At 42.9% G+C, this 13,381-nt stretch overlaps 1 protein-coding gene across 1 annotated transcript; it reads right to left on the reverse strand.

Annotated features, from left to right (window-relative positions):
* Window positions 1-890: 890 nt before the first annotated feature.
* CCNE2 (cyclin E2) lies at window positions 891-12,935 on the reverse strand. The gene is made up of 11 exons (XM_010023591.1): window positions 12,922-12,935; window positions 12,717-12,828; window positions 12,507-12,563; window positions 10,338-10,489; window positions 8,119-8,254; window positions 5,629-5,775; window positions 4,136-4,231; window positions 3,228-3,362; window positions 2,287-2,398; window positions 1,395-1,549; window positions 891-992 (listed from the first exon to the last, which is right to left on the reverse strand). Exons 1-11 carry the CDS (start codon window positions 12,933-12,935, stop codon window positions 891-893), a joined length of 1,218 nt encoding a protein of 405 aa, XP_010021893.1.
* Window positions 12,936-13,381: the final 446 nt, after the last annotated feature.

Consider the following 13,381-nt stretch of genomic DNA (forward strand, 5'->3'; position numbering starts at 1 on the left):
GACCAATACCCACCTTTCCCAGTACTGTCCCTTCATCACAGAAGTGAGTCAGAGGTAGTGAATATTCCAAGGCAAACACAGTAGTTAATGCTGTTTATAAACACTGATAAAACACAGCTCCACAGTTGTTTTAAAATACTGTTCCTAGGCTGTGAGTGGTTGTAGAGTACGAGCAGCTCACTTATTCCCATACCCTCTCCAGTTCTTATGTTTGTTGTGTAAAATAGAATTCCTTCCTTCCAGGACTGAACTTCTTCCACTTGGGGTTACATTTCTGCTTGTACTCTTACCTGAGGTCAGTGATGCACCAAGAACTGAGGTTTAGGGCAGCCCTGAGAGGCCACCACAACTGGGTCAGCCTGCTGTGGAGCTGGAACCTGACACAGGGTGGCTACACTGCACTGCAAGGGCGGAGTGGTGTCAGGGAAGTGAACTGCTCCCACCCTGACCTCCCTAACACCCTGACTGACAGGCATTAAACTCTGACCTTACCAAGAAAAGAGAAAGGAACAAGTCAAGAAGAGGTAATATGTACAAGCTGTCGCTAAGTTCTGCTGTATAAAGCAAGTCTGACATGTAAAGCTGAGCAGACAAACTTTGCCATGCAGCCGTTTTAAAAAAGTTCTTAAAATTCATAAATTAGGAATGGTCAGAGTTGAACTAAGTTGTGTGTGAGAAGGGAGCGGAGCAGTGCCGGCTCCCTGCAGTGGCACAGGGGCTGCCGCCTGGCCTCTCATCAAGGCTGCAGGAGGACACCAGTCTCAATTTGCATCTGCTGCATCTCATACTGCTCAGGTCTCAAGCAGCAGTAAGAGCATGAGTCACCTTTAGCGTGGTCTTGTTCTGAAGCACCAAATCCTGTTCTGTGTGTGATGGTGGTTGTCCATATTTCATTTCTTCTCTGTACTTTTGGGAGGGGTGATTATTCCTCCTGTTGACACAGGTGATAACTGACCTGGGGCAGTAGATGCTACGCCACTGTTGACTTCTTCCTGCATAGTGAGGGACGAGAATAACAGTTAATACCCATGACATGTTGTATACGCTTGCTGCACTAGTGCTCAGCAGCACTTCTCACACTGCTGGTACCATACTCCAGAGATCTAGGACACTATATAAAACCCCAAGGTGCTGTTACAGAACAGTGTAAAGACTGTCCTCTTTTAAACACATCACCAGTACTTCTAATTCAAATCCTTGCTTGTGGCCTGCAAGTGGTACAGTAAAACACATCTGGTTTATGGCATCAGCAAGCAGGAGCCAGAAGTAAGCGGCCAGAAGCACTGGCTGCAGAGGAGCCAGGCCAGGCACGAGCAGAGAGGTGCCTGGCTGCAGGAGAAGGGGTGTGTAACCTGCTCTCAACTGCCTGAACCCTGAGCCCACAAACCACCTACCAGCATGTCCAAGTAATTTGTGTGTGTTTGGATGTTATGGCGATCCTCTACCGCAACCTTCTTGAAGTTCTTCGGCTTCACAGGGGCTTTTTTTGCCACAGTCACAAAGGGAACCATCCATTCCACACACTCTGAGATGCTGTCCCAATCTAAGCCTAGAGAGCAGAACACAGGAGTGTATTTAGAACTCAAAAGAGCTGCACAGTGTTCTAGTATGGCTGTAAGTTATAAAACACCAATAAATACTGCAGATAAATTGAGAAACATCCTCCCAGAAACTCCCACCACTTCCCTGTGCTCCTTACATACAAGTGTTGAGGCTGAGGATGATGAGCACAGGCCTCCTGAGCAAAGCAGCACTGTGACTTACAGGGGAGTCTCACTTGCCTTTTTCAGCTTGAACACAAGATTCTGTGTTCAGAAAACACTACACTGTGGTTACAGTCCCCACATTGTAAGGCACAGGCTGGTTGGAGTGAACACAGGGGTTAACTGAATGCTGCCGGCAGGCAGAGGTGGCTGCTTAGTACTTGCATTTTAGAAGTAGCCAGATCACCTATAGCTAATGAGCCCCAAACTCACTGGAAGTCAGAGCAGTGTCACCCCAAGAGCAAGAAGGGTAAGTCTCTTCCATTTCCTTAGTGAAGACCATGGTTCTCACAGTGTTCCTTCTTTTTTGAGTCTTTGTAACATGTGAAATAGTGGTAGGAAGGAAGTAAAATTGGGGGTGAGGAGGATGGGACCCAACCCAGAACAGAACAAACTGTTGGTGTCTGTGTAGCTTTTGCTTTTTGGCAGCCTGGTAAACCCATATGCTCATAGTGACCTCAGGCACGCAGCAGCTTCCAGAATTCCCCACCTGACACGACCAAGCTTTATAAAAGCTTCTTACCTGAAGCTTTCTTAACGACTTCAATTGAGGTATAGTGGCAGAGCGCTGCAGCAGCAAGTGTTCTGTACTGGAAGTCCAAAGAATTCACATCCAGAATACACAGGTCTAACAGCTGAGGAAATAGTGAGAAAGTAAGATTTACTTAGAAACTTCAACAAGATGATACTTCAGTATAATCCTGCCTCAGAAACTGCCCTGCACGCAGCAGTCCTCCTACAGCCTCTGCTCTGGAACGTGGATGAGCTTTTTAGCATGTATTGCACCCATCTAATTTAGTTTTGGCACCAGTGGCAGCTAAAGTGGTTTGCATAACTCTGTGACCACTCACATGCAAGACACTTTACTTGCACGGACTGAAGCACACCTTTAAACTCTCAGCACAGCTCCAGGAAGGTACTTTCTTAAATGAAGATACTACGTAGCAGCTCAGTGACTCAGACCAGTCTGCTCTTCAGCAACCTCCCTGAGGCTGGACACAACACATGCCCACAAAAACAGGACCACAGTAGCTTCAAACTCGTGTCTGCCCCAGAGACTGCCTCCTGGCAAATGACACAGCAATGCTGCTACAGACAGCACAGGTATACACAGTTAACTGTTCACAGCACCTAAGTTACCCCCCTCCTCTCAGAGCTGTTGCCACTGTTTACAGAACACTGCAGTGCACAGCCATCAAGAACCAAACGAGAGGGATTTTTATTTTTCCAGTGTACAGGAAAGTACTTTAAGGAAGTATTGAGCAGGGAGACAAGCAACACATGGCTGCTTGTCCTCAAAACTGAGGATGAAGTTCTCTGGCAGAGTCAAACTTGCACATTCCTTAACAAAGTAACAGGCGAGGTGAAACAAGGGAAAGCATTCCTGAATGGCTCTGGGGTGCAACACTCAGTTGTGCTGGCAGTCACTCCACAAAGCATCTACTGATGCAGTTTACAACCTACCTGTGCTATCTGAATGAATTTTTCCTGAGAATACTGAGGTAGCAGCACTTTTGGAACATCCTTCAGAGCATCCACTTGAAGATACAGGTTCAGCCAAGAGACAATTGTCACTGGACAGAGTTCCCATTTTAAAGCCTGCAAACATTAAACAGTTGCACACCTTAAGCCACACAAGGACAGTTTCATGCTCTGGTCTCTTTTCCCACACCTCTCCTCCAACTTTGCACAGCGTATTGCACAGATCCTCAAAAGACACTGGTGATCATGTACAATTTCAAGTACAGATACTCATTTTAGATGGCAGTCTCACTAGTCTTTGATCAGGATGTGTTACAACCAGCACTAACAGATATCCCTACAATTGTGCAGCTGGATCTTACATCTTCCCCATTCAGAACTTGGGAAATTAAGAGTATTTCCCCAAGCCCTCAATCAAGCTGCCTGAACCTGCAGCTCTTATCTATCAAGGAAGAACAAACGCAGAAGGAGTGCTTACACACTCCTTTCCAACACAAAGAGCGTGGAGTAGCGTCAGTTCTTCCCTTGCCTCTCCTACAGGCCCTTGCACCCAGACAGCAAAGGGCCCTGGCAAGTGCAGCACATTCCAGTGACAGCCTTCTGGTCTGCCCCATGGCTTTCCCCCAAACAAGAGAAACCTCTCCTTTCCTAACAGACCAGGACTTCATCCCAGCCAAGGCTTTAGAGACCCACTGCACATAGAATCATACAATCACAGAGTGGTTTGGGTTAGAAAGGACCTTAAGATCATGTAGTTCCAACCCCCTGCCATGCCATGAAGGTTTTGCAGACACAGGGACATACAAAACATTTCCCTTTTCTAAAGTGACATTAAAATACAAGGCTTGGCTGGACAGTCAGCCAGCAATTAAACACAGCAAAGTTCTTACCTTTAACATAATAAGTTCCATTCTGACAATATCATCTTCGCTGCAAGCACCATCAGTGACATAAGCAAATTCCTGTATTTTAGGAGCGTAGATTTCCTTTAAAGGGAGGGAGAGGAAAGTGAAGGTCAGAGTGCCTTACAATGCTGAGAAAGCTTGAGAAGATGCTGGCAAATACTTTTCAGTCCATACTGACATATTAACATCTCTTATCATACCCTAGAATCACAGAATGGTTCAGGTTCAAAGGGATCCCAAAACTCATCTAGTTCCAAGCCCCTGCCACAGGCAGGGACACCTTCCACTAGACCTGGTTGCCCGAAGCACCTTTAGGCACTGGGAGCTGCTCTAAGGTCTCCCCTGAGCCTTCTCGTCTCAGGCTGAACAACCCCAGCTCTCTCAGCCTGTCTGCTTTCCCTAGAACAATGATTTCCTTGTTATATGAAGTGACTTGAAACTTACAGAATGAAGAGATACTAAAACCAAGTAGGCTTGTTATATGTTATCTGTGGTAAAACACAATAGATTTATTGCAGCTCTTAGCTCTGAGGGAAATAAATGCTGACCAAGCAGTCATTTTTAAACACCCTTTTGTTTATACCATTTATTACATTAAATGGAATGGCTGAGAAGATACACCACCCCAATTCTCCTACAGCACCTTGCTGTGTTAGAAACGGCTCGCCGGGACAGGCCATATGCAATGGCAGTGCCCATGTAGTCACATAGATTCATTATTAAAAAACAAACAAACAAACAAAGGCTAAAAAAAGATGAGAGAAAAATCCCACAGCCACTGGGGCTGCAAAATCCATGGTGCAGAGGTGTGTTAGTAAGAGAACTTCCCTACAGAACTGCTTCTCTACCAGCTAGCCTGATGCCCCATGCACTTCCTTAGGACAGACAACTGATTGTAGGGCACTGCCTCCGCTTCAGGTAATGCTAGATCCAAGGGACGCCAAGTATGGAAACTCAACATCCCAAGCTTTCCTTTCAGCCTAACCTACCATGCACTATACACAAATGGCTCGTAGATGCAGTACACACCATAATGCATCACCATCATCACAATCTAAAAGACAGAAACTCCACTTGAATGGGTTTACAAGGATATCAGCCTGATGCAGAGGCAGTGTGAGACTTGGGCTTGGCTCTGTTCAAGTCCCACACCCATTCCTGAGATTGTTTGCCAACTGCTGTGTATTTGGAAAATGACAGAACAAAACAAAACTACTCCCAGCACATTTGCATACCTTTCAAGTTTATGTGGTCTCTTTCCTTGCTGCTGAGGAAAGAGAGGACAAAGACTACACTCCAAGAGATTGACATACGCACAACTCAAGGAAGAGAAAAAAAGCTTCCCCTTCTGACCTTCAGTGTTGTATGTACACCACCAAGTTCAAAAGATTCAGACAGAAGAAATAAACATGTTACCACTGTCTTTTTAGTTATTCCAAACTTAATATCCTCCTCCTCCTTGTAAGAGAGCTTCTTACCTCAAGTTTGGAGGCAATGAATAATGAGGTAATTCCTATGAGCTGAAGCATGCTCTTGTTAATGTTCTTCTGTGTCAACATGAATCTATCAAAAAAGTCTTGAGCTAGGTAGAAGGTTTCCCTGTGGAGCGCATACACCTCACATACCTGCAACAAAACAAAAACCAATCCAGTTTAATGTCAAAAAACTCTTGTGTACACACATTGGAGTATTCAAGCCTTAATAATAAAACACAGTATGCACAGTTTTATCTTTTGCACACACAGACTATCACATATCCAGGTGTGCTGGCACGTAGTAATTAGTATGGGACTGGAAAAAGTATTTCCTTTGCTCCCACCAAAACACAGATTATCTGTGATGCCCTAACGTACTTCCAAAGTATAATTTTTCCCAACCTAACTAGCATCCAGTTTTCCTAAAAGTGAGTACAAACAACTTGCCACTGAAAGAAGGTGAACTCATTAAGGGAGGGAAAACAAAAAGAACAATAAAAAAAACCCACTTGTGCTTGCTTAAGAATACCCTATAGTCACACCTCAAGCTGAAGTCACTGAGCAGATCCCCCCCTGTACTTCCTACAGGTCTGTCCCAGGGCAGAACCACTAGCACACCCGAATTCCTTGGCTCTACAGCAAATGATGCTGGAAGCTGCAAGCTCTGCCAGGCGCCCTGCCGGCAGCCCCTCAGGCACACCACAGCCTCACTAAGCAGGAACAAAACTGCAGGAATGGCCATCTGCTCCCTGCAGTTGCAGGGCTCCCCAGCAGGAAGAACTTCCAATACCTGCATTGTGTCAACGTGGTTCAAGTGCCAGTTCAACAGAAGAGGAAAGGAGACTGCCCAGGCCTGGAGATCCTCTGCAGGGGCCTACTCTTTCCTCTGAACTCTAACTGAATTTGGGTGGGTCTGCCACAACTCTGCAACTCTGTATCCCTTCCAAAACTAGAAACTAGTTAGATACCCATAAATTACTTATAATCTATGTACAGTCAGCAAGAAAGAATATCCAAGAAATAGATCCCAAGTGCTTCATTATTTTACTTGGATACAAAGTCAGAACAAACTCTCACTACTAGCTACTTCCTAACATGAGGCTGAAAGCTCGTTAGCAAATTAAAACCCTTCCTGACCATCAAAATGCAACTGGTTGGCAGTAACACAACAGTTCATACTTTTAGGCCTGATCTAGTATTTGCCAATTGATGCACTACTCCAATATTAATAACTGCTGCTGCAAACAAGATTTGGAACTAAAGACATACACATCAGGCACAATTTTTATGAAAGTCAATTGGCCAAACATGATAATACTTGCTCATGCTAAATAGTATCTCGGTTATGATGTTACAAAAGACAATGCTAGGAGCTACTGAAGAACTCTCCAAGTTGATGGGATTTTAATCCACTGTGGCATACAGAACCACTGAGCTGGACAACAAGGCCCTTGTTAACATTTCTGTTTGGAAATGGCATGATTGATTTCCTAAGAGTTTAAGGAAAAAAGAAACAATTTAATAGCAATACGTAAATCACACGCTGGAGGAGGTAGTGAAGGACACAGCTGGAATAGTTTTGATATTCAGACTGTATTAAAAAAATAAAAGACAACAGGAGAGCCACTGTAACATCTGCTTCCTTGGAGTACTTGATATGGGATTGGTAAACCTGTAAGATCGCTTCTGCTGATGGGCAAGGATTGCACGAGTCAAGCATTGCTTTTGGCAGTGGAGACTGAACATGCTCAATATAGAGTTCTTGGAAATCCCTCCAAAACATGGCTCTCCAGTTACAACACTAATATTCCTTCACATAAGCTGCCAAGATCGAGAGCTTCCATTATGTTTGACAACTGGAATAGTCTGAAGTAAACCAATCAGACTGGAATACGGATACGATTTCTTTGTAATCCTTTTCAACTAAGAACCTGTTTATATCAAGAACCCGTTTATATCAAGAACCCCCCAGTGTCAGCCACTTTCTTCTGCTCTCTTCATAAGAGAGAATTAAAAATTCAGCAGTAAGTCAGAAAACAGTGTCAGGGTCTGACATCTAAGAGCTCTTCATGTAGACAGGGCCAGAGTGATAACTCAAGTCCTCAATCCAGATGCAGTTGTCAAATGGCTTAGATACGATCTAAGATGTAAAGTTAGAGCTCCATAACTAATCTGTCTATAACAATTTTAATACAGGTTTTAATATTTTAATACTAGATTTTCCCCTTCCCAGGAAGTAGTGTGGCAAGAGCAGAAAATTAAGTACTATCAATTACTCACTGCCCTGTATGCAAGGTTCAGCATCTCGTGCCAGGGAAGACCAGAATGTAGCTCTCACCAAGAGGATCAGTAATTTGTAATCCCTCTGCTGCAAACTAGGTTTAGCTTTTGTCATTACTGCACATTTTGCCATTAGATCTTTATGTAAAATCTGTGCTTTCATCTGCCTACTTCCCAGGCATAACACATGGCAGAGTAATTAAAAGAACACACCTCTAAGAGCCAGTCTAACAGTATTGATCTCATGTGAGGTTGCAAACTGGAATGTAGTGATGTGAAATGTTTGCAATGAGCATATCTGTTCTCCTTCTTCAAGATGTTGAGCCAGACGTCTTTGGAATTTCCCCAGCTACAGAATAAAGTTACACAAAGCATTGTTAAGTATATATATACACCTTCACAAAAGGAGTACAAAAACATTATATATTGTTTACAGATACTCAGGAACAAAAAGAAGAACTACCATACTAAAAGATCCTCATGGTAATTATAAAACTGCAGGTATACTTTGAACATATTACATCACCACAACAGCAGCTTGCCGAGATCATCAGCAAGTCCAGTTTGATAGAATAGCCAATAAAACTGAACGCGTTCATCCCAAAGTTACACATACAACCAGCTCCCTATTTGGCTACTTACGTGTCTGTCCAGAGCACAGGAGAAAAGCCAAACCCTCCCCCATAAGACAAAACCCACCTAACTCCAAGCAAAATAAAGCATACACAAAGTTGTCCGGTTTAGTTTGAGAAGAACATTTACAGATGGTGTTTCAAAGCCACTCACCCATCCCTTCCTTTTCTAGCCTACCTTGAGGCTCAGAAACAGACTATTGTGGGAAAAAAAAAAAAATGAGTTCTTTACTGCTAACTTATAATTTATTAGCACCGAAGTCTACCTGGGAAGAAGATCTGTCTATATCACTAATACGGTTTGGTTTTAATTTGTGATTATTGTTGTTACGAATTAATGTTTTTTTTTCTTAGATGTATTTCTCACCCCACAGCCACTAAGAGGGACAGCATGTTAATCAATGCAATGCTGATTTCCTGCTAAAATTTTGGGGGTTACATATTCACCTTTCCAAGCAGAAACAGAGAGAGAACAAATAGCCCTGATCACTGGTATCACCTACCAATTCTAACCACATCAGTTCCATTCTGCTGCCACCCTAAGTTAAAAGCTGAAGAGGTATTTGCTTGTTTAATGCACAAGTTTCCCTATTTAAGTAGGCAGGCATCAAGAAATGTATTATGATCTTCCTACAGCAGTGAGGAAAGCAGGAAAAAGACAGGAGAGAGTAAATGATCCTCTTATTCAGCTAATTGGAAAGGATGGAGCTCAGCTTTACCAGATGCCTAGTGACAAGAGGGTGAATTGTCAAGCAGCAAACTCCTTTCATGGAATTCTGTACCTGAACATATCTTTGGGATCCAGCAGTTTCCAGCAACTTGCTAAAGCAGTGCATGAGATTTCCTCATTCACCATCTTTGTTTTTAAGCTAAAAAACCAACCAAACAAACAAAAAAAAAACAACCCAAAAAACAACCAAAACAAACCAAAAAACCCCGAAAATCTCCTTTGCACTGAGCTTTCCAACACACACAAAAATGTGATGTGCTAGGTGCAGAGCATGCTGCTCTTTGAAGCAGTGTGCAGCAGGCTTGGGAGTAATAGAGAGAAAAAAAGCAGTTGAGTTTGAAACTCTGTGAAAAAGACTGCAAGAGACCTACTACTTTGTACTGAGCCAAAATACTACCATGCTCCTCCCTGTTCTGATCGAGTTTTGGCCAGAACACATAGAAACACAGTGTATCTAGAAAGGTTCTCTTAATGTAATGCTTCATGTTCTGCTTCTCATTCACCTCACAATTTTCCCTAAAGCATTGCAGAAAATTTAACAACCCTTTCATTAAACATCAGGCTGATACAAACTGCTGCCAGTGCACTCATCTAACACACCTGAACAGCTAAGAAACTCAGAAATGAAAAAACCTGATTCTATGAGTCCATCTATCCCTCCACAGGAGGGAAGTTTCCTAGAACTATGACTGCACTGAGCATGCTACACTGCATTAGCAAGCTACTGTCTCAAGTTTATTTGCAGACTTGTACATTTTTAAGTTTTTAAAGAAAAATTTGCTTCATATTTTTTGCTCACTTGGTTCCAATAAAAAGTTGAGTTTAACTACCATGTGCCTCTTAACCACTTAAGAGTCCATGGTCTTAAGTTATAAAAGGACAGCTTTAAAAGGCAAAAATGATCTGTCTGGTGCATTTGTTACATTGGGGAGGATAAAAAAACCCCACAATTTGTCTTTTTTGGACATCAAATTGTCTCTGAGACAAGAGACAAGTAGAGGTATGGCTTTTTTACTGCTCACTGTTATATAAACACAATACAACAACAGATCTGCATCTGGTAAACTTACTTGAGTTCTGGCAGAGGTGATGGGTTTATGAAGAGGTTTCTGAACCGGTACTTTTTGAACCTGGAGAAGTCAGTGGTTACTGACTCTTTGTGAGGCGTTTCAATAATGATGCAAGGCGAGATGCCTCCTGTTATCGTGGGCGGCCAACAACTCTGCAACATAAACAAGGTATCTTTTAAAGGCTGATTTTACTATGAGAGCAAGAAAGACAAGAGGTAAATTACAGTAACAACAACAATGTATGTAACATATATTAGTCTCTTTGGACCACAGCAGCAATTTGTGTACTGAAACCAAGGACAAAGAGATTAAATGCCAACAAAACGTTTCGCAGTCAAGATGGAACATGCATAAACAAATTCAACAAATTTGGGAAACTCAGCTTTGAGGAAGACAACTGTTTTTAGTTTATGAACTCACAAGCAACCTACCCATTGCTTGAGATGCTCCGTTATAGTATGCAAGGTAAAGGCACTCATTGCTGCTAAAACACAGGACATTAGTTTTCTGGTCCTATCTACTTATCTTCTCAGAGGGAAAAGAAAGGAGGGTGGAGGTTTTACTGTCTCTCAGTGAAAATTCAGCTACTTATCTTCCAATTAAGCACTCCAGAGAGGAGCCACCCATCTCAGCTCCAAAGCTAGATACCTACTGAGCAAGCAGCAGCTGTGAACTATCTTTCAGCCAAATATGGGATGCAATGACTCAAAAGGAGAAGAGTGCAAAGTTGTTCACACAGAAAGCTTCAGAGAAGGAATTCTAGATTACTTGTGTTAACTCTAACTTGTTTCACTAATATTTATTTGGTTATACATAACCAATACAAGTAAGGAGGTATCAAATGCATGGAGCACATTAAATGCTGTAATGGCTGACAGCCTTCAAAATGGTGACAGAGAGCCTTAATTATGCTCTGTGGAGTTAGGGAAGGGGATCCCATTCATAAAGAATGGCAACACCTGCCCCTGAACATAGAAGCTTTTTCTATATAGCCATTCTGCCCCTGAACATAGAAGCTTTTTCTATATAGTCGTTCTGCAAGCTAAACTACACACAATTCCTCTAGTATTTCTAAATCTCTTTACAGCCAAACAGTGAAGTTACATATTACAGCAGAACTGATCTGAACAGCACACAGCTACCAAAAATAAAATAATAAAAAAAAAAAAAAACCCACAAAAAAAAACAGGAGATCCTACTCCTTCTCTCCTGTGATCCTCACTGCCCAGGTCCCTTCTTTTGTCAGCTTTGATGCTTAGGAGACCCTCTGCTGGGTTGATTCAACTCACTAACCTGGCAGAACATTAACTTATTTCATAGTACCATATTAGCAAGGGAACCTGCGCACCACTCCATTTAAGGAGAACCAAAAATCGAGCAGGGCATGGGATGGAGTACATGGCCAGTTATCAAAGGAAAGACGGGGATCAGGATTTCCCCCTTTCGGCAAAAGCAAAGCTGTGACATGCAGTTTCACCCCAAGTACAGCTGATGTAGTCAAACAGCATTTCTCCCTACACAAAAGTTGCAAAGGCAAGTTCACAACTTCACAATCAGAAGGGTTTTGCTTCACCACAGCCATTAGTCTCATTAGTCTTTACAAACAGGATAACTGCAAACAAAAGTTGTTCAAAAAAGAAAGTTACATTATTTTACTAAATAAATATTTTAGCCTCTCACTTGGTTTAGGAGTAGCCCATGTTAGCCAAAACACATTCCTAGGTTGATTTAAATAATCAAAAGAACAGTTAAATGAAAGTAAAGAGGGCCTGCATGGCTATGAGACGTCTTCACTAAATGGCCGTGAAACCACACCTTAAGTTAAAACAAGTGCAATGAGCTTGTTTAGACTTGCCCTTAGGCCTTACTGCTCTGCATATGCAATTATTCTGAAATATCTGGCTTTATTCTCATTTTTATACCTAACTTTACGCTGTAGTGGTTTCCAAATCGAAGGGTCCTTTATCTGCAACAGAGCCATGCATAAAAAAAACCAACCCAAAATGTATACAAACATGCTAAGGTGCTGTGCTCCTACAGTTCTTCATATCAGAAGGTTGAAACTTCCCCTATTCAATGTTTTCTGGTGTGGAAGCACGACTTCACACCCACCAACATATACCCTTTGGACCCCCTCACCTAGTTGGGACTAATGCAAGACTGGATTACCTTAATTTCATATTGATGTTTTTTAGCAATTTTCCCATCTTCTCTTTTCTTAATCTCCTGCTGAGAAGAGACACACACATCAATACGCTGACAGTAACCAGCACACCCATTCCTAAAGCTAAAGCAAACTTCTGCCCCACGTTCTAACTCAACAAAGATTCTCCCATCCAAACACACTGAAGAACTTTTCCAGTTGCCTGAATTGGTCACCTCTGCTGTTCTCCTTTTTCTGGTCTGGAGATGTTCTGATGCCTGCAGTTCCTGCGGAGACTCTTCTTGACATGACAGTGGCGGCTGCTGCTTCTTAGCTTGCAAACGGCTGCTACAAAGAGCAAAAAGACATCAGGCATTAGGAGAACAGCAGTTGATAGATGAATGCAGATAAGCTGAGTGTATTACAATGCTAACAACTTACCTGCGTCTTGACATCTTTGGGTTGCAAGATCTCTACCTGGATCAAAGGAATAACATAAGCTCAGTTAATGTATCTTCAGAAAGTTAGGACCAACTTCTATACCTTGTGCCTTGAGATGTATCACAAAGAGCAGCACGGTTTACACAACTGAAATACAAGGGCACAACTAATTTACTGGTGTGAGGAATGCCTAAGGTATATAATCACACCTAGCTCCATGTCCTGCTGGGGGTTATGCTGCTGAAGTGGGTTACACAGGGATGCCCACTATGCCAGCGGCCAGTTTGGCTCGGCCGAGATGAGCTCGTATGGCCCAGGCGGGGAGTGAGAGAGGGAAGCTGCGAAGGGGCATTTCCCACTCAAGAGAATGGGGAGGGATCCCCGAGGCTGCGACTACACCCTGCACACCGCAGGCACCCACACAGACACACACTCTGCCGGTGCAGCAGCTCCCTCGGGG

The sequence above is a fragment of the Nestor notabilis genome, unplaced genomic scaffold, assembly GCF_000696875.1.
Source record: "Nestor notabilis isolate BGI_N333 unplaced genomic scaffold, ASM69687v1 scaffold13751, whole genome shotgun sequence".
In the NCBI taxonomy this organism is placed as follows: domain Eukaryota; kingdom Metazoa; phylum Chordata; class Aves; order Psittaciformes; family Psittacidae; genus Nestor; species Nestor notabilis.